Consider the following 18,367-nt stretch of genomic DNA (forward strand, 5'->3'; position numbering starts at 1 on the left):
ATTGATATTCAAATATTTCTTCTTAGAGCGTATTGATTTGACCCCATAAGCGGGACCACCACCCAATAGCATGTTGCCACCTAGAGAATCTCCTAATTGTTTCAAAGCAACTAGAAAGAGATTCTTGAACCCGAAAGAATATTACTTGCAACAGAATAAACAAATTGAAAGTAAACCGCATACAAAAGGGTCAAAATTCATGGTGTTGGAACCAAAGCAAACCAACTCTCATGTTACAATAAGTTTAATAAGAAGTGAAACAAAGATGAGGTTCATTACATGTTCTGTTTAAACAACAAACATGATAGATACTACATATCTGGTTTACAATAATACCTAACCCGCTATATCTTTACCAAAAAGTCCTCTAATCCCTTGTGTTGGATCTTTCTGCTTCACAATCGACTCCCCGACCAACACCTGCACCACGCAAACAAATTTGTACCTTAAAACACCATTCAACAAACAACATAACCTATAACGTTGATCAAAACCAACGGTATAAAACAAGTCAAAGATAGATCTACTTACGGCTTTCACACCAGCTTCTTGCACGTACGCAATGTCAGCAGGAGTGAACAGTCCAGACTCCCCGACCACCTAAAACATTCAAAAAAAAGTATATATTTATATTAAAAACCGATTTTGAGCATAAAACGAGCGGTATCCTCACTGTGTTGAACTTACTAATATGTCCTTTTGTCGGATTGTTTCCCCACGTTTTCCTTCAAGCAACCTCTTTGTGTTGCTAGTATCGACTTCAAATGTTTCTGCACGCGTGGCATGAAAATGTTCAAGAATAAGGTATATGATGAGATTATAGATTATCATAATTCATAAAAAAGTGATGATGAAATAATGAAATAAATTATTAATAGAAAACAAGTAAAAGAAATAAAGGGCGTACCGAGGTTGCGGTTATTGATGCCAATGAGTTCAATTCCATCAATTGCCAGCATCCGATCCATTTCGTTCTCGTCATGTACCTAACAACAAATATTAATTATACAAATAATTCATTAAATACTCCAATATATAATGATTAGGGGTGCAAACGAGCCGAGCTACTCGAGCTCGGCTCGAAAAAAACTCGAACGAGCCGAGCTTAAACGAGCTCGAGCTTGAGCCCGAGCCTGAAAACAAGCTCGAGCTTCGCTTATCGAGCTCGAGCCGGCTCGCGGGCCTAATCGAGCTTTCTATTTATATATTTTTTTATTAATATATTAAACATATATTTATATAATAATAATTACCATTTATATAAATATAAAAAAATAACTAAATTATATGTATAATAATAATTATAAATTAATTAATAAATGCTAAACGAGTAGAGCCCGAGCCGAGCTCGAGCTTTCATATGTTAAACGAGCTCGAGCTCGGGCTCGGCTCGGCTCATTTGCACCCCTAAATTAATGATATATAAAAAAAACAAATAAAATTAAGCTTCAATCTACCTCGACGAGTGCAGTGAGACCAATCATTTTGCAAATCTTAAGCATGTATTTTATGTCAAGATCCGGTAAAACGGCTGCAATTAACAAAACACCATCTGCACCCTTTGTTCTCGCATAATAAAGCTGCCATGCATCCACAATAAACTCTTTGCACAAAAGAGGGCACTGCATTTTATATAAAAAAAATAAAATTCAAAACACGCTGAAACTCATAAAGTGTAACAAAAATAAATAAATAAAAAATATTAATAAACTTACCTTGACTCCAGCACTATGTATAGCCTCAAGATTCTCAAAGCTCCCCTTTACAAAATCAACAAAAAAACAGAACATATATTTTAAGACACCGTCAATATTAGTTAAAGCAAACATGAAATAATTAATATTTACCTGAAAATATTTTGAATCAGTCAAAACACTAAGGCATGCTGCTCCACCTTTCTCATAAGCTTGTGCGACTTCAACCTGCCGTGAAAACAATTTTAAACAACTTAATTAAAAATAAAAATTGGAAGAATTTGGTCAACAGTAAAAGCATAGTAATTAGATTTTAGAGTTAAATGCCATTTTAGTCCCTATGGTTTAGGCCATTTTGCCAGTTTAGTCCAAAGGTTTTATTTTTTGTCAGTGGGTCCAAAAAGGTTTCACCTTTGCCATTTTAGTTCACCGGGTTAACTTCATCCATTATTTCTGTTAACGAAAAGGGCAATTCGGTCATTTTATATGGCCGAATTGTCCTTTTAGTTAACAGAATTACATATAAAACTACCGAATTGTCCTTTCTCGTTAACAGAAAAAACGGATGAAGCTAACCCAGTGGACTAAAATGGCAACAGTGAAACCTTTTTGGACCCATAGGGGAAAAATGAAACCTTTGGATTAAACTGGCAAAATGACCCAAACCATAGGGACTAAAATGGCATTTAACTCTAGATTTTATTACACCAAAATGCAACATACTTTCACATTTTTATCATTGTAAAAAAACACCGTGTGAACTGTAATTTATTATAATCATAGAAATGTAACTTTCTATAACAAGAAAAGGATTTTTCTTACATACAACAATGACAAAAGGATGAAAGTTACATTTCGGTGCAACTAGCCGTAATGCTTATAAGTTCATTAAGGGAGCATAAGCATACGCATCACGCATGTACACATATATGTTTGTTTAAAATCATACGTATATATGTATATATACATACATACACATATATCAACACAGGGAGGCAACTTACAGGATTGAAATCTTCCCTTATAACACCTCTACTTGGCGAAGCCTTTTTCACTTCCGCAATTAAAGCGGGCAATCCTGTTCGTAAATACGATGCCTTAAGAGCTCCTAAAAAGTCTCGAGAAGGTGGAGCATTTTCGAGAGCCTTCTTTAGTGTATATATTGGTTTTATCTCTTTCATCTGAAAAACGATTCTTATCAGATAATCGCTACAATAAGGCCGCATTTGAAATCAGTTTCAAACACTTGGATAAACATATTCTTGTCTTGATTTGATTATTCAGGAGTCAAAAAACGTACCTGTGTAACCTCTGTATCTTTGTTCCATACAATCTCCTCTAGTATATTCCGAGGAGTATTCCCTTCGTTCTGCAACCGAAACTCGAACGGACCAACATAATGCAAAGGAGGTCCCGTTGGTGGCCTTCTTCTTATCCGAATACCCTGAGTTGCAGCTATTTCATCTTTCAAAACCCCAATTTCCCAATCTTTACTTTTCAATTCTTCAACTAATGAATCACTAGTTGCAGTTGCAATCAAAGGCCCATCCTTTGTCCCGGACTACAAATTAATCAAACAAAAAATATTAATCATCTAAAAAAAAAAAAAAAACTTTTCACTATAAATTTATTAAACAAACAAATCTTTCACAACCACATCTCCAACTAATCATCTTTAAAAAAAAAAAAAAAAAAAAAAAAAACCTTTTTTACTATAAATTTATTAAACAAACAAATCTTTCACAACCACATCTCCAATAACAATATCCCCAAATTTTAAATCCAAAAAAAAAAAAAAACTAAAATCAAACTAAACTCTAATTAAATCCACATTTGCCCATAACTAGGGTTTTCGCTGATACAATGCCCGTTTATCAATCAAATTCAATAACTGTTAGATATTTTAGTGTAATCGGGATTGACTTGGTGATCAAAGCGAATAATAATATACATCAAGCAAGTTAGGAGGTGCGGGAGTGCACACTTGTTTGAGTTATTATAATTCGAAGTGTCCGTTCAGAGCCCGTTCTCTACCCGGGTTCCAAGCGGCAGAGCCCCTGGCTTGGCTGGGGTCGAAAAATTTTGTTTTAATTAAATTGCCTTAATAAAATTCCTGGTTCAGACGAATGCTTTACACACATACACTTGTTCAATTTCTCGAAAATCAGAGTTGTATCCGATTAAATTATTCGGGAGAACCACCGAAATAATTTAATCCGAGAGTGATTACACGTGTTTGATCATATTAAGCGCGCAAATTGATGAAAGAACCATGAGAAACTAATTAACTGATGATAAAGTTGTAAAAATATGAAATTAAGAAGACAATTTACACGAATCACCTGTTGAGATCGAATACAGGTAACAGTGTTTCTGCGGGCGTCCATTGGGATCGATGGAGACTTGAAGGATTTGAATCTGGAATTAGGGTTTATAACCCTAACCCTGAATCCGACGTGCATCAGTGACTCCATTGTTTTTTTGTTTAAAAGATTAATCGGCGGTAAGTAGAGTTCATTGGGTCACACTCGATTTATATTAACACTTGATGCTCATTAAGTTCAGTGTGAACAGGATGATATGGTTTTGAATTTTTTTTTTTTTTTTATATTGGATTTAAATAACTCAAATTTTCGTGATTGTTAGATAACACTCTCAACATTTGATTTGCACTACAGCACTTTCAATTTTTAATTTATTTTCTCCTGGCACTCCCAAACTAATTGTATCATAACCCAGTTAACTAACTTAGATGCGACGCTATTAGATCACCCGTAGTGGGGCGTGTTTTTTAAAAATTTTTCAAAAAAAACGCCGGATAACGCCCCCCCTCCCACTACACCCGGCGTTTCCGGGCGTTATATTTGAAAAAAAAGCACACCGGCGTTTTCTTTATAACGCTTAATCTGGTTTGTTTATTGGTTGACCAACCAATCACCACTCACATACATGTCTGACAAGGTATTAATACTAGAGAGAGGGAGATCATGCATGTGGCCAAAAACCTTTTTTAACTCACTGACAACTTTTGAATATAATATGTATTTCGTTTGTTTTGTTTTTTTTTTTCATTAAAAATAATATGGGCGTTATTGGCATAATGCCCCACTACGCCACTTTTGCTATAATGCCCCATCGCTGACTAGGACGCCACGTGTCGGATAATGCCCCATGGTGGGGGCATTATAACCCACTACCACTACACATGGTCTTAAACAAGTGCCACATTAGATGTCACGTCATCAAAAAGCCACCACAGATGTCATATCATATGTCACGTCATCAAACAAGTGTCACACCAGATGCCACGTCATCAAAAAGCCACGTCACTAAACAAAGTGTCACATCAGCAAAAAACTAACTGAGTTAGGATTTAGTGGAGTGTCAGAGGGAAATAAGTTAAAAATTGAGAGTGTTGTGGTATTAATCGAAAATTGAGAGTGTTATCGATTAATTGATGAAAGTTAGGGTTATTTAATTTTTTTTTTTTTTTTTTTTTGTGGGGGGGGGGGGGGGGAGGGTTTAGAAGGTTATGAAAACGTAATTTTATGTATATTTTTTCAACTAGTATCTTGTAAAGCAGAATATTCATGCAAGTGTGTTGGTAGGTTTTGAAAGTATTGAATATTAAGCATTGGAAACTTGTATTGTAAAAAGTTGTGATTGATTTATGAGAGAATATGTAACATGTTTTTAATGTTCATATTTTTTTACTTATATATTTAATATATGTGTCGGGTAAATAGAGACATAAAGTTACAATCAAATGTTACAGACTTTTAGGTTTGTTACCAAGAAGTCTTGTTAATAAAGTACTTGCTTAAAATATATATTTATTGATGTTTGTTAAATAAATATAAAATATAAGGAAGACACCTAATGACTTATGTTAAAAGTTATGCATCACTCTTAATAAAAGATATGAAAAGATATGTAGGGACATGTATGATATAGAGTCATAACATGCAGTTGTGTTAAATTTTATTTTATTTTTTTTAACGGTAAAAGGTTCGAACATGGTTTCACCTAAGAGATCCTTGTGTTAGATGTAGCACAAGAGAGAAGCAAGAACAATTAGACATCTAATGTTTGTTTGATTTTTGTTGTTCTTTACTTAAAATTACCCACTTATCTTCTATTTTGATGATATTAGACAATTAGTGCTACTATTAAAGTAGTTGTTAACCCTTTGATACTAATATATGGTAAGAAGAAAAAAAAAAGGTATAAATAGTAATAACATTAGAGATAGATATTAATGCTAGCATTAAAGTAGTTGCTAATATTTTCAAAGTATAAATAGTAATATTTTCAAAGTATAAATAGATAGTAAAGTACCATTGTTGCTAACACTTTTTATGGTAAAAACGTATAAATAGTAATAACATTAGAGATGCTATTAATGCTAAAATTATATTAGTTTTTAACACTTTTTATATTATTTTAGAGATGCTATTAATGCTAAAATTAAATTTATTTTTTTACCACTTTTATATTAATTTTATAATGATAATGATGTTACTTTATATACACTTTGAAATTTAAAATGAAAAGTAAAATAATTATTAACTTATTTTTATAATTATTATTTTAACAATTTTTTGTTTTTCATATGTAATTTTTAAGATACCATATTTATGAAGTTTAAATTACGTCGTTCTCACATGCTAATTTTATCTGTGTCTTGTTATAAAATTTGTTTAAAACCTAGGTGTGGATGGTAATGTATACGTTGTCGAAGCACAAGTATACATGTCATCAAAGTTGACTCACAATTTGAAATTTAAATGAATAGTAAAATAATTATTACTTGTTTTTATAATTATTTTTTTAAAGTTTTTGTTTTTCCCTTATAATTTTTAAGATACGATATTTTATAAAGTTTAATTATTTCGTTATGACATGCTAATTTTTATCTATGTCTTGTAATAAAATTTGTTTAATATCGGAGTTAATTACACTGTTAGTCCCTGTGGTTTATAGGAAGTAACAAGATCAGGTATTAATAGTTTAAAATCACATTCTGGGGTACTAACTTTCAATTTTGTAACAACCTAGGGTATCAAGACTAACATATGTTAGTTTTTTTGTTAGGTTTAAGGGCACTTAAGTCATTTTACATCTAAAGGACTAATGATGTAACTATATGGTTAACCAAGAACTGTTGCTGTAATTTACAAAAAGAAAAAGAAAATAACATTACAAGACTATTGTAATTTACAAAAAGAAAATAACACTACAGGGACTGTTTTGTAGTTTTTTTTCCCCCGCCCCCACTCTGCAGATCACATTAGTTATTCTTAACTCACTCTGCATATCATTTGTTCTTTTTCTACATAAACAACAAAAGAAACGATATGAACTCCTTTACAAGAATCAATTAAGTTCGTTATTTTTTCTAGAAGGCTACTAATAGGGGAGCAAGGTATACACCAAAACCCTTCAGATAGAATCAACAATCAGTTTCTTAGCCACTAATCAAATCCCGGCGTTTTGTTGATAGTTACACGGATCTAAAGAGATGTAAGAATCCACGAACGAACCTGGACGAATCAACTGTTCGAGTTCCGCCACATCATACGTACTAAACACATCACATTGTATGGATGTGATAATGATGATGATGTTTCTTTTTGGTAGCACAATCGAATTTAAAAACGAACAATTAACTAGGTAACTCCGACGGAATCGTACCGGCGAGTCTGAAAACACGAGTGAGTGAAATTAAGCGGTTTTCTGGCGGAACCTAATGAAACAAAAGTCAGTCGCCACATTCAAGCCCTAATAAAATTCCATGGATTTTATCAGAAATCCTCGCCACCGATCAGATTGTGAAGCTCCTACACTGGCCACATTCAAGCCTAATAACTGGAATCTAATGAAACAAAAGCCAATCGAAGTAGGTTCCACTCAAAATTAAACATGTAGGATGCGTAGCGAGGGTTGGTTTTGAGGGTTGAGCAACTCACCGGAGATGGGGTTTGGAGGCGATTAGTGGTGGTGGGGGAGATGGCTGATATAGAGAGATCTGGATTTATGTTTTCAAAATCTCATTTTATTTTGTTTAAAATTATTTTAGATAAATAAGTATTTTACACAAATAGTCCTTGAAATTATAAAGGGTGTTTTTGTAATTTCATAAAAATATAACAGAAAAACTAACATATGTTAGTCTTGATACCCTAGGTTGTTACAAAATTGAAAGTTAGTACCCTAAAATGTGATTTTAAACTATTAGTACCTGATCTTGTTACTTCCTGTAAACCACAGGGACTAACGGTGTAATTAACTCTTAATATCGAGGTGTGGATGGTAATGTATACGTTTTCCAAGCACAAGTGTAAATGTCATCAAAGTTGATTCACGGTTTAGTTTTTTATAGTATAAAGTAACGTTGTTTACCTTTTCTGTCATTCTAATAATATAATATAATGCGTTGTAAAATTCTGAATATACCGGTACGACATGTTTATTTTCATCTATGTTTCAATAAAAGGTTTGTTCAAAATCGAACAGGTTATATATTTTTATATCGTGACGAGACGAACTGATATAAGCTAACATCGGTTTCGGAACCGACAACGTTCTTATTATTATAATTACTTTTGAGCGAATTTTGTTTTTCTCTTATAACTTTCAACCTACGATTTTTATAAAGTTTCGATTGTGTCATTGTCAATTTGTTCTAACAAGTCATCAAAGCTTTTGTAGGGTTAGTTTTTCTCTTTTCTCTTTTGATTTTATTTTTTACGGTTTTACACATTTTGTTTTACACATTTTATAGTTAAACGATTTTTTAAAGTTCGCTTTCATATTTCTTAAGGTTTATTTTTACAACGACGTAATATTTTTCGTGATATATAAATATGTCGTTGCCACATGATTTTTATCTACGATTTAATATACAATACCGCACCATTGCAATGCGTGGTAGCTCCTACTTATTAATAACATTAGGGATGCCATTAAAACTAAAGTTAAATTGTTTTTTTCTACAATGTCATATAATAATAACAACAAGAACAACAACAAAAACGACAATAACTAGCGTATTTGTTCGCATGTTGTGACGAGCATTTGACGTTACAATATTGGTATGATACCTACACTCAGTATAGAAATCAACACGTGTTTTACGTCGACTGAAAACAATAAAAACGAACAATAGAACCGACACCGATGTTATTCGAACGGTATCAATTGGTTTAGATCATCATGGTAATGGTACCGATATTCATTTATCGTCGCATACAGAATTGTATAAATGAAAAATGACCGAAACCGAAAACCAAAAAAATAAATACATGTATCAATATTGATATTGTTCGGTAAAGTAAGGTAGCGACAGAATATCAGTTTATTGAAAGCAAAAACCATAAAAATAAATACAGGTACCGATACCGACGTTGTTCGGTCGGTTCTAGTTCAGTTCACTACGGTAGCGACACGATATTCATTATCAAACACGACACCATAAAAATGAGTACTGGTATCGATATTGATGTTATTTAGTTTGGTTTGGTACGATATTGCAGCGCTACGATGTCAATTTATCGAAAGTAAAAACAATAAAAATTAATAGCGTTACTGATACATGTGTTGTTCGGTCAGTTTCGATTCAATTTGGTATGATAGTGGCACAATATATGTTTTCAATCCAATTTATATCGTAATTTTGAAAATAATGGAAAAAAAATCAAACTAAATGATCAATAAAATATTAATAAAAACAAATAAGTCCTTAAAAATAATAATTTAGCATTTATAGTCGGTTTCGATTCAGTTTGGTACGATGACGGCAAAATATCCACTTTTAAATAACATTTATACTGCAATGTTGAAAAGAAGTAAACATGGTTGCGGAATTAAATTAAAAAAAAAAAGTTAAATAAGCAAGTTCTTAGAAAAAACACAAATACTTAAAAAATAATTCACAATTCATTAGAGTTGTAAATTATTTTATAACTAGTGGAATTCCCTCGCGTGTAGTGGAATTCGAAAGGTATCGATGGGTTCATTATGTATGGTACTGACATAGCAACGGAAAGAAAAACCAAAATTTAAGTTGTAATGTGTCCAAATGATATCAATACTTGTTTTCCTTCAATTTAAGGTTAAGGATTCAAATCCATTTTCTCACCTTTTTTAATACAAGTGTCTTCAAGTAACTCCACATTTTATTTGTACCGGACCTTTTCTTAATATAAGCCAACAAAAACACATTTCAATTGTGTTTAAATGGTTTGAAGTCTGTTAACTTCATGTGTTTTGTGTCTTCTAAAGAAGTTAAAAGGTCATGGGAGTGGGCGAGAGAATGCACGACAAGGGAATCATTTGTGGTGGTATGGGTAACGTGTATAATTAACCAGGTCGTGTTTGGATTGTAGAATCATTTGTGGTGAATACATATTAAATTGTACAACTTTCCGTTCGAAGTCCATACATAGACATGGTATACCTATACTATACTAACCAAGCCTGGAAGCGCGTTACGCATAAACCCGCATGATTACATAATGAAATTGAGACCTTAATTGAGGTTAACGGCGAACTTATTTGAAGAACTTTGTGACACTATCAAACAACCTCAGGGCCTTCAGTTCACCTCTCCTCATATCCCTTAACTTTCTCCTCAATATCTGCAAAATGGCCCACAAATCACACCAAACACAGAGTCAACACATACCAATGATATTCGCGCGCGTGTGTGTGTGTGTGTTTACGGTAAATGGGTACTTACATATTGGGCTCGAAAGAGAATCCTCTGTTCACTATTGCACAAGTCTACCGCTAACTGTTTGAGGAATACTTTACGGTTCAGCTGCTTTGGAGATGTTATATCCAAATCCATTGACCCACTTGCCTGTTTCATGGTTATTAGATTAGTATTTTTCAACTATTAGTTAAAACATCCGAAACACACAATAATGATAATTCGGGTGGGTTGGGTAACATGTCAAAACGAGTATTTTTTGGACGGGATGAACCGGATCAAGTCGGTTTGACCCGTAGCCAAAATATTCATCTTTTTTTATAAAGTACTAATGTGTTAAAAATGACAAATATATTATATTATATAATAGGGGAATTGGCCTGTAATAATCTCAACTACAGGTCATTTGCCATTGACAGTCCCACCTTTGAATATTCCTCCCACCAGTCTCACATTTCACCTATTTTTCCTACACTGGTCCCCGTTAAAAAAAAAAACTTAACGGAGTTTAGCTTTTTCCAAATTACAAACAGATTTTTTAGGGCTTTTGATCAGAACGACGATACAAGTCCATTGATATAAAACTTACCTCGAAATTGTGCTCCAAATGACTTGATTTTTGTTAATTGGAAATTTTAACACCCGAATTGAAGCGCAAGGAGCACCGTTTCAAGGTAAGTTTTACATCAAAGGACTCGTATCGTCGTTCTGATCAAAAGCCGTAAAAAACTGTTTGTAATTTGAAAATAAAAACATAACTCCGTTAAGTTTTTTTAACGGGGAACCGGTTAGGAAAAATAGGTGAAAGGTCGGACTGGTGGGGGGATATTTAAAGGTGGGACTGTTCCCCTATATAATATTAACGTAAATTTTTGAATAAACTGGTTTAGGAGTTTATGCATTAAAATCAAACTTGGACAATCATCAACCAATTTGACGAATTGACCCGTTAAGGTTATATTATTTCTTAGTGATTTAACTTGTTTGACCCGTTAGAGATACAACTTGGCCTGAATAGACCCATTTATAGGGAAACGGGTCGAAATTGCCAACTCAGTAATTATTACCTGAAGGAACTTGGTATACTTTGATATGCTGGATTCACAGCTATCCAGGATAAATTGCAATGCCTGTTCCTCTAATTCAGGATATTTGAGTTCCTTATTGCTGGCGTTTTTATTCGATGCAGCAGAAGCCATCTGGTATAAAATATCACATTAGAGTTTAGTGAAACATGACACGGATAACATATATAAACAGAAAATATCGATAATCTTAATTTATGCTAATTGATAGTATTGAGATAGAGCATTTCTCACCTCTTCAAACTTTCCGCTCATACTAGGCGGACTCACAGCTAAGTACGCATATGCTATTAGCTCCAATGGCCAGCCCGTAACTTGTAAAGGAAAACATTGTGATCTGATACAGTTAAAAACAATATATAAGTTTTTCTTTTGTTTTAATGCATACAGGGTACATCCTCGTATATCGTTTTTGTAATAGTTATAACTATTATTTTGTACAAAAAGTTATAAATGGACTAAGAGTGTTTGCAGGTCAACCCAACCTGTTTCAACCATACATAAAAAAAAAACTACTCCTTTGACGTTACATAACCCGCCCATCTTGCCATCACTTGTCAGAATAATTTTTAGAGTAGAGTACACGGATCGTCCCTGTGATTTAATAAAATTTTGGATTTGGTCCCTAGCTTTCCAAAAGTACACGAATGGTCCTTGTGGTTTGCACTTTGTAACGCATTTAGTCCCCATTTTTTTCCAAAAGTACATGGATGGTCCTTGTGGTGTGTACTTTGTAACACATTTAGTCCCTAACCTGAACCTGCTAAAACCTTTACATTTGTTGGTTGGGGACTAAATGCGTTACAAAGTGCAAACCACAGGGACCATCCGTGTACTTTTGGAAAGCTAGGGACTAAATCCAAAATTTTGGTAAACCACAGGGACCATCTGCGTACGTTACTTTAAGTTGTCTGTACGATACTCACGCTGACAACCCATGCTTCTTCAAAGCTTCAACCTTCTGTTCATAGCACTTATCGGATTTTTTAATCATTAACGGCAACTCAACAGAGTCACGCGGGTTTGTCCCTTGCCTCGGCACAAACCCATAAGAAAGTAAAAGTTCTCCATTTGATTTCCTGCCATATGAAATAAACACCTGCAAGAAATTATAAATTACAAAATTAAATTTCCATACATTATCTTTTCAGAAGAAAGTTTGCTTTTATGTAATACTAGGTTAGAACCCCGTGTATTACACGGATTGAATAAATGTAATTTTATATACTAAATTGAAACAGTTATTCTTTAAAAATCTCGTTTATTACACGAGTTGAACAAATGTAATTTTATATATTAAATAATAAAAAAAATTATATCTCTAAGAACCCCATGTATTGTACTGAATAAATGTAATTTTATATAACAAATGATAAAAATCCGTGTATTGTACGGATTGAATAAATCTAATTATATATACCAAATAATAAAAAATTATATCTTTAAAAACACGGTGTATTACACAGGTTAAATAAATGTAATTTTGTAACCTTGTACACCGCAAGCGGGGCGAATATATACTAAATAAAAAAAGTTATATCTTTAAAAACACCATGTATTACACGAGTTAAACAAATGTAATTTTGTATAGTAAATAATATGCTATTGGATTCGTTTAAAAATCATAAATTTGGTTCGGTTTAATTCGAATCAAATCACAAACTTGGATAAGTTTAATTCGAATCGATTAGAACCCTAATTTGAAAAATCAAAAACAGAATTATATTATTAGCTTCTCTTCCTAATTAGTTTTTTTTTAAAGTTTGATCTAATGTCTAATAAGTTATTTTGTATATTTTGTTTGTACTTTAAATTTTTTATATGAGCGTATTATTGTTATTTTAAGTTTAAGATTATTGTTTTGTGTTATTATTTAAAAAATATCTTTAATTTATAACTTAAATTTGAAGATAATATATTATTAGAAAAATAGAATGATTCCATCTGACATTCAAAGTAAGATAAGATTTAATATTAATTGATTATCTATTATTTAGTTAATTGATATAAGATAAATATGAAAAGACATGAAATTACAAATATAGACGCCTTCAATCAATGACACGTGTCACTTATTGGTTTCTTTTATTATAGTAGATAGATAATGTATAGCTGAAGAAAATAGAAAATGATTACCTGCTCACCTGGCTGGTAAGGGCGATCGGTTGTAAATACAACTCCTTTTGTCGATTTATCGTAGTCCAAAAACGTTTCTACCTATAAATATCAAATAACAAAATCCAGTTACGGTGAAACTATTTCGAGTTATCTTAGCTCAAGGAAAAAGATATCGGTTAGAACATACATCACAACTATGATTCAGCATATCGGCCCAAGGGACTAAGGCAACCCGTCCGTCCAATGAGGGTAATCGTACCTGTAATAGTTATTAGTTATAATTATGCGCTTAATATTTAAGTAAGGATTTTAGTTATTAAAACTATACATGGAAAATCAATTAAGATTTGTTACGAAACTCACCAGGCGCGAAAAAAGAATACCAAATGACCATTTAAATGTTTCCATATTAAATACCTGCAATTAGCACAACTTTCGTTTACACAAATGCTACGCAGTTAATAACTTAAAATCGGTTATTGGTCCCCATGTAAAATATTGGTGTCAAATATCGGTACTGATATTATTGGCGATATTGACCAATAATCCAATATATCACCAATTTTCCCGATATCAATACCTTTCTTCTTCGTTCTATCATTTCTCTTTCTTCTTATTGCTGCTATTAGTGTTTTAAGTCTTAAAGGTTAATTGTTAGTGTTTTAAGTCTTAATCAGTTCCTACTTGCTACAATTGTTAGTTGCAAAAGGTTAATTTGTTAAACATAGGCGAGTATACCGAATTGTTAAGTACTCCCTCCGTCCCATTAAAAGTGTCCTATTTTGAATTTTCAAAGTCTTTATTTATAAACTTTGACCTTAAAAAAATTTGTTTGTGTTAGATAATACTTGATGAAAGTTATATGATTTGAGTGTGTTTTACAAGTGTTTTTAACGGGTTAATTTTCATCAAGTTTTATATAACACAAAAGATATATAATTAAAGTCAAAGTTTATAAATAAAGACTTTGAAAATTCAAAATGTGACACTTTTAATGGGACGGAGGTAGTACTAAATTGCCATATCAATAAATTCTATATGGTATTATATTATTGATATCCCACCGCAGTAACCTATATCTCAAATATCGATTCTTGACCGATATCCGATATTTTACTACATTAATTGCTTGACACAAATGTTGTAAAATCCAAAACTTTGTTATGACTTATAAAATACCTCTTCGGGAAATAAATTAGGATGCTTGGAGAAAATTCTCGCTCTCAAGTCATTGTATCTGGAAACAAAAACATGCTATAGAAACGTTAAAAAATATAAACTAGTTTTTGCTGCCACATAAGCATTCCACATCATCAAAACTTTGACTTATTTGCCACATCAACAAAACTTTGACTTTTTTTGCCACATAAGCAGTCCATGTCAGCAAAAACTAATTGTGTTAACTTTTAGTTAGTATGGGATCGCTGATGAAAAATAGGTTAGAAGTTGGGACTGCTGCAAGCCAATATGTTAAAATTTTCCAAATATTAAAAACTAAGGGTGCATACGTTCCGGTTACATTATTGATCCTTTCGATTGCTCGTTCTCTAATCTGGGATGCTTCCAAGTACCGATCTAATTCTGCACGTGTCCTGAAATAATACAAATACACTGTAGGAGGAAATACTAAGCATAGATTCTAATATTATTCAAAGAAAAAAGGAATATTGGATTTTAGTAATTTCAACTATTCGTCGTCGGCCGTCAACAGTCCAAACTTCAAAAATAACCACTGGCAGTCCCAACTATTAATATATTGGCCTCCAATGGACCCTGACTAACAGAATCCTAACGCCGTTAATCTCCGATCGCCAGAAAAACGTTTTTTGGCCGGAAAACTCATTTTTGGCCGGAAAACTCAACATTTTCGTCCCAAACCTCTTTGTAACCTTATTACGAACCTTTAGGAACTTCTTTCTACTAAAAAGCCCCAATTAATGAAGTCGCCGGAAAACTCCTTTTTTCGCCGGAGAACTTATTTTTGGCTGGAAAACTCAACTTTTTGGCCGGAAAACTTAACATCCTCGTCCGAAACCTCTTTGTAGCCTTAGATCGGACCTTTAGAAACCTTTTACTGGCCAAAAACGGTTTTCCGGCGACCAGAGACTAATGGCGTTAGGGTTCTGTTAGTCAGGGTCCACTGGTGGCCAATATGTCAATAGTTGGCACTGCTAATGGTTATTTTTGAAGTTGAGAGTGTTGGCGGCCAACGGCGAATAGTTGGGATTATTAAAATCCAATATTCCAAGAAAAAATGCGATAAAAATATAAAAGTTTACCAGTATAACAGTGAGTAAGGCTGTCTTGGTAAAGCTGATATATAATTGCTCCATCTTGATGATTCCATAAGACTTGCTTCACTAATTAGGTACGTTGCAATTAACGGCCAGTCGGGTACGTTATATCTCTTCAAAACTTCACCAGCTTCAGGAAAACTCCACTCCTGATTAGCAAAATTTATTTGAAAATGGTCAAGAAACATACGGATACTTCATATTTGAATGCGCTATGCGTCGTCAACTTTGGCTTGAGATGGAAAAATCTAATTCGATAGAATGACTTAATAAAAATTGAGTAGATATGTTGACATTCGAAGCTAAAGCTGAATAAACAAATTCGGTTCTTTACAATTTAATATGCTGCACTGTTATTAAACCATGATTTAGGGATTTTAGTTTCATGTAGCAGTAAACAGATTGATCATGGAAATTTCTACAAAAATAGGTAATTTCCGATTGAACCTACGAGGAGAGGTTGGTGATTTTAGTATCATCATGCTATTTGAGTAATCAGGATTTACTTATACACCTAGGGCTGCAAACAAACCAAACGTTCGGCGAACAGTTCATGAACCGCTCGGCAGGAAGTTCGTTTGTGTTCGTTCGTTTATTAAACAAACGAACACGAACAAGAAATTTTGTTCGTTTAGTTAAATGAACAAACATAAACAGAGGCTTCGCTCGTTCATTTATGTTCGTGAACGTTTGGTAACGTGTTCGATATTTCGTTAGCGTTTTAAGTTTTTACATTTTATTCAAATACTTGAAAATTACGACCAAAAAAAAAATTTATAAGAGTTATTGTATTATATATTATGTTCATGAACGTTTGTTTGTGTTCGTTTGTCTCCGTTTGTGTTCATGAACATTAGTTTGTGCTCATTTGTGTTTATCAACATTCATTTTCGTCCGTTGCCTAAAATTAACAAACGAACATGATCAAGTTCATTTCCTTAACAAACGAACACAAACATAAAATCTCGTTCGGTAAGTGTTCATAAAAACAGTTGGTGAACATGTATACTCCTTAACAAACGAACGCATTCGTTCGTTTCTTAACAAGTGACACATCTGGTCCTATCATTTCTAATCCGATTATTGATTTCGTAATCATATCGCAACATAATCAACAACATCATAATATTATTATTAACTTCCATAATTCAAATCACAATCATACCGAATCAGCCGAAATAACAAGCGAAGGAGGCACAAACAACAACTTCTCCCCCTTCCTAATATTATTATTCGCAACCAAACCTCTCTCTCCAACATCCACCTTCTTTATCTCCATCTTCTGATCCGGCAGACCGGAATCCGTCAGCCATTTCTGCAACGCAGCTGCGTTCTCCAGAGAATCGATTTCACAGCCCCACGGTATCGGCTGCTGCGGGGTTGCGGGAGCCCTAGATGTGTCGCTGCTACTGGTGGTGGTTGTGGTGGAGATCGTGCAGCGGACAATTGCTGGTGAGGTTTTTGTTAGGGAGATTGTGTGGGGGGAGCGTTTACGGAGAGAGGAGGATGTTTGGTGGAGTGTGGGGAGGAGTGTGGTGTGGAAGATGATTCTGGAAGCTTCCGCCATTGCAGGAAGGAGAGAAAATCTTATCTGGTAGAGTGTGATGGTCGTTTCAGCGGTTGATGTATGTGAAGGTTATCCTATTTTGGACACCATATCTTTCATTCTTTGAATAAACTTACACTAGAATCATTTATTTATTCTTTTAAGAGTAAAAAGGGCAATTTGCTACATAGTGGTTTGCCTAAAAAGTGTTACATTATGGGGGAATGCTAACTAACCCACTACGTCTTAGTGTTGATTTGGCGTTGTCCAGCCAGCATCGTTTTGAAGCCCGTCGTTGGAGGGGAGGGGGGAGGGGTGAGCTAGCTAGCTAGGATTGGCTATTGAAATCCGACCGTTGGGGGTAGCCGTTAGCCAAACGGCTAGTTAATTAAAAAAATTGTTTTTTATAACGTGCGATTTGCCATCGTGTACGCGTCATACCTTAAGGCATATTGTACGAGATACTTTTTTAATATATACATATATATATATATATATTTATATATTTATATATATAGAGAGAGAGAGGTTATTGTACAATACCCCTTATCCTACAAATTGTACGCGATGACCCAGCCGTTAGATCTTCTGTCTATCAAATCCGGACATGTTCATAAAGTCGCATGGGACTCACAGACTCTGACTCACAAAAAAGGTTGTTCGCATGTTATGTCAAAAATCGCATGACTTCACAAACCCTGACATTTTCATAAATCATATGGACTCACAAACTCTGACTCACAAAAATGGTTATTCGCATGTTATGCCCAAAATTGCATGGCTTCACAAACCCGGATATTTTCATAAATCGCATGAGACTCACAAACTCAGACTCTCAAAATGGTTGTTCGCATGTTATATCTCCAAAATCGCATGGTGATAAACTCGGACTCACAAACTTGGACACTAATCGCGTG

At 33.7% G+C, this 18,367-nt stretch overlaps 2 protein-coding genes across 2 annotated transcripts; both read right to left on the reverse strand.

Annotated features, from left to right (window-relative positions):
* Positions 1-164: 164 nt before the first annotated feature.
* LOC110889709 (indole-3-glycerol phosphate synthase, chloroplastic) lies at positions 165-4,246 on the reverse strand. Its single transcript, XM_022137267.2, has 10 exons — positions 4,037-4,246; positions 2,995-3,255; positions 2,699-2,875; positions 1,848-1,922; positions 1,716-1,760; positions 1,458-1,622; positions 908-986; positions 688-770; positions 532-600; positions 165-420 (listed from the first exon to the last, which is right to left on the reverse strand). Exons 1-10 carry the CDS (start codon positions 4,166-4,168, stop codon positions 337-339), a joined length of 1,170 nt encoding a protein of 389 aa, XP_021992959.1. The 5' UTR covers positions 4,169-4,246; the 3' UTR covers positions 165-336.
* A 5,804-nt stretch (positions 4,247-10,050) lies between these two features.
* On the reverse strand, positions 10,051-17,585 carry LOC110889711 (ribulose-1,5 bisphosphate carboxylase/oxygenase large subunit N-methyltransferase, chloroplastic). The gene is made up of 12 exons (XM_022137270.2): positions 17,070-17,585; positions 15,890-16,053; positions 15,119-15,202; positions 14,790-14,847; positions 13,974-14,027; positions 13,798-13,869; positions 13,629-13,709; positions 12,419-12,591; positions 11,727-11,829; positions 11,475-11,606; positions 10,435-10,557; positions 10,051-10,333 (listed from the first exon to the last, which is right to left on the reverse strand). Exons 1-12 carry the CDS (start codon positions 17,469-17,471, stop codon positions 10,247-10,249), a joined length of 1,533 nt encoding a protein of 510 aa, XP_021992962.1. The 5' UTR covers positions 17,472-17,585; the 3' UTR covers positions 10,051-10,246.
* Between the last annotated feature and the right edge of the window lie 782 nt (positions 17,586-18,367).

Source organism: Helianthus annuus, chromosome 11, assembly GCF_002127325.2.
Source record: "Helianthus annuus cultivar XRQ/B chromosome 11, HanXRQr2.0-SUNRISE, whole genome shotgun sequence".
NCBI classification, from domain to species: domain Eukaryota; kingdom Viridiplantae; phylum Streptophyta; class Magnoliopsida; order Asterales; family Asteraceae; genus Helianthus; species Helianthus annuus.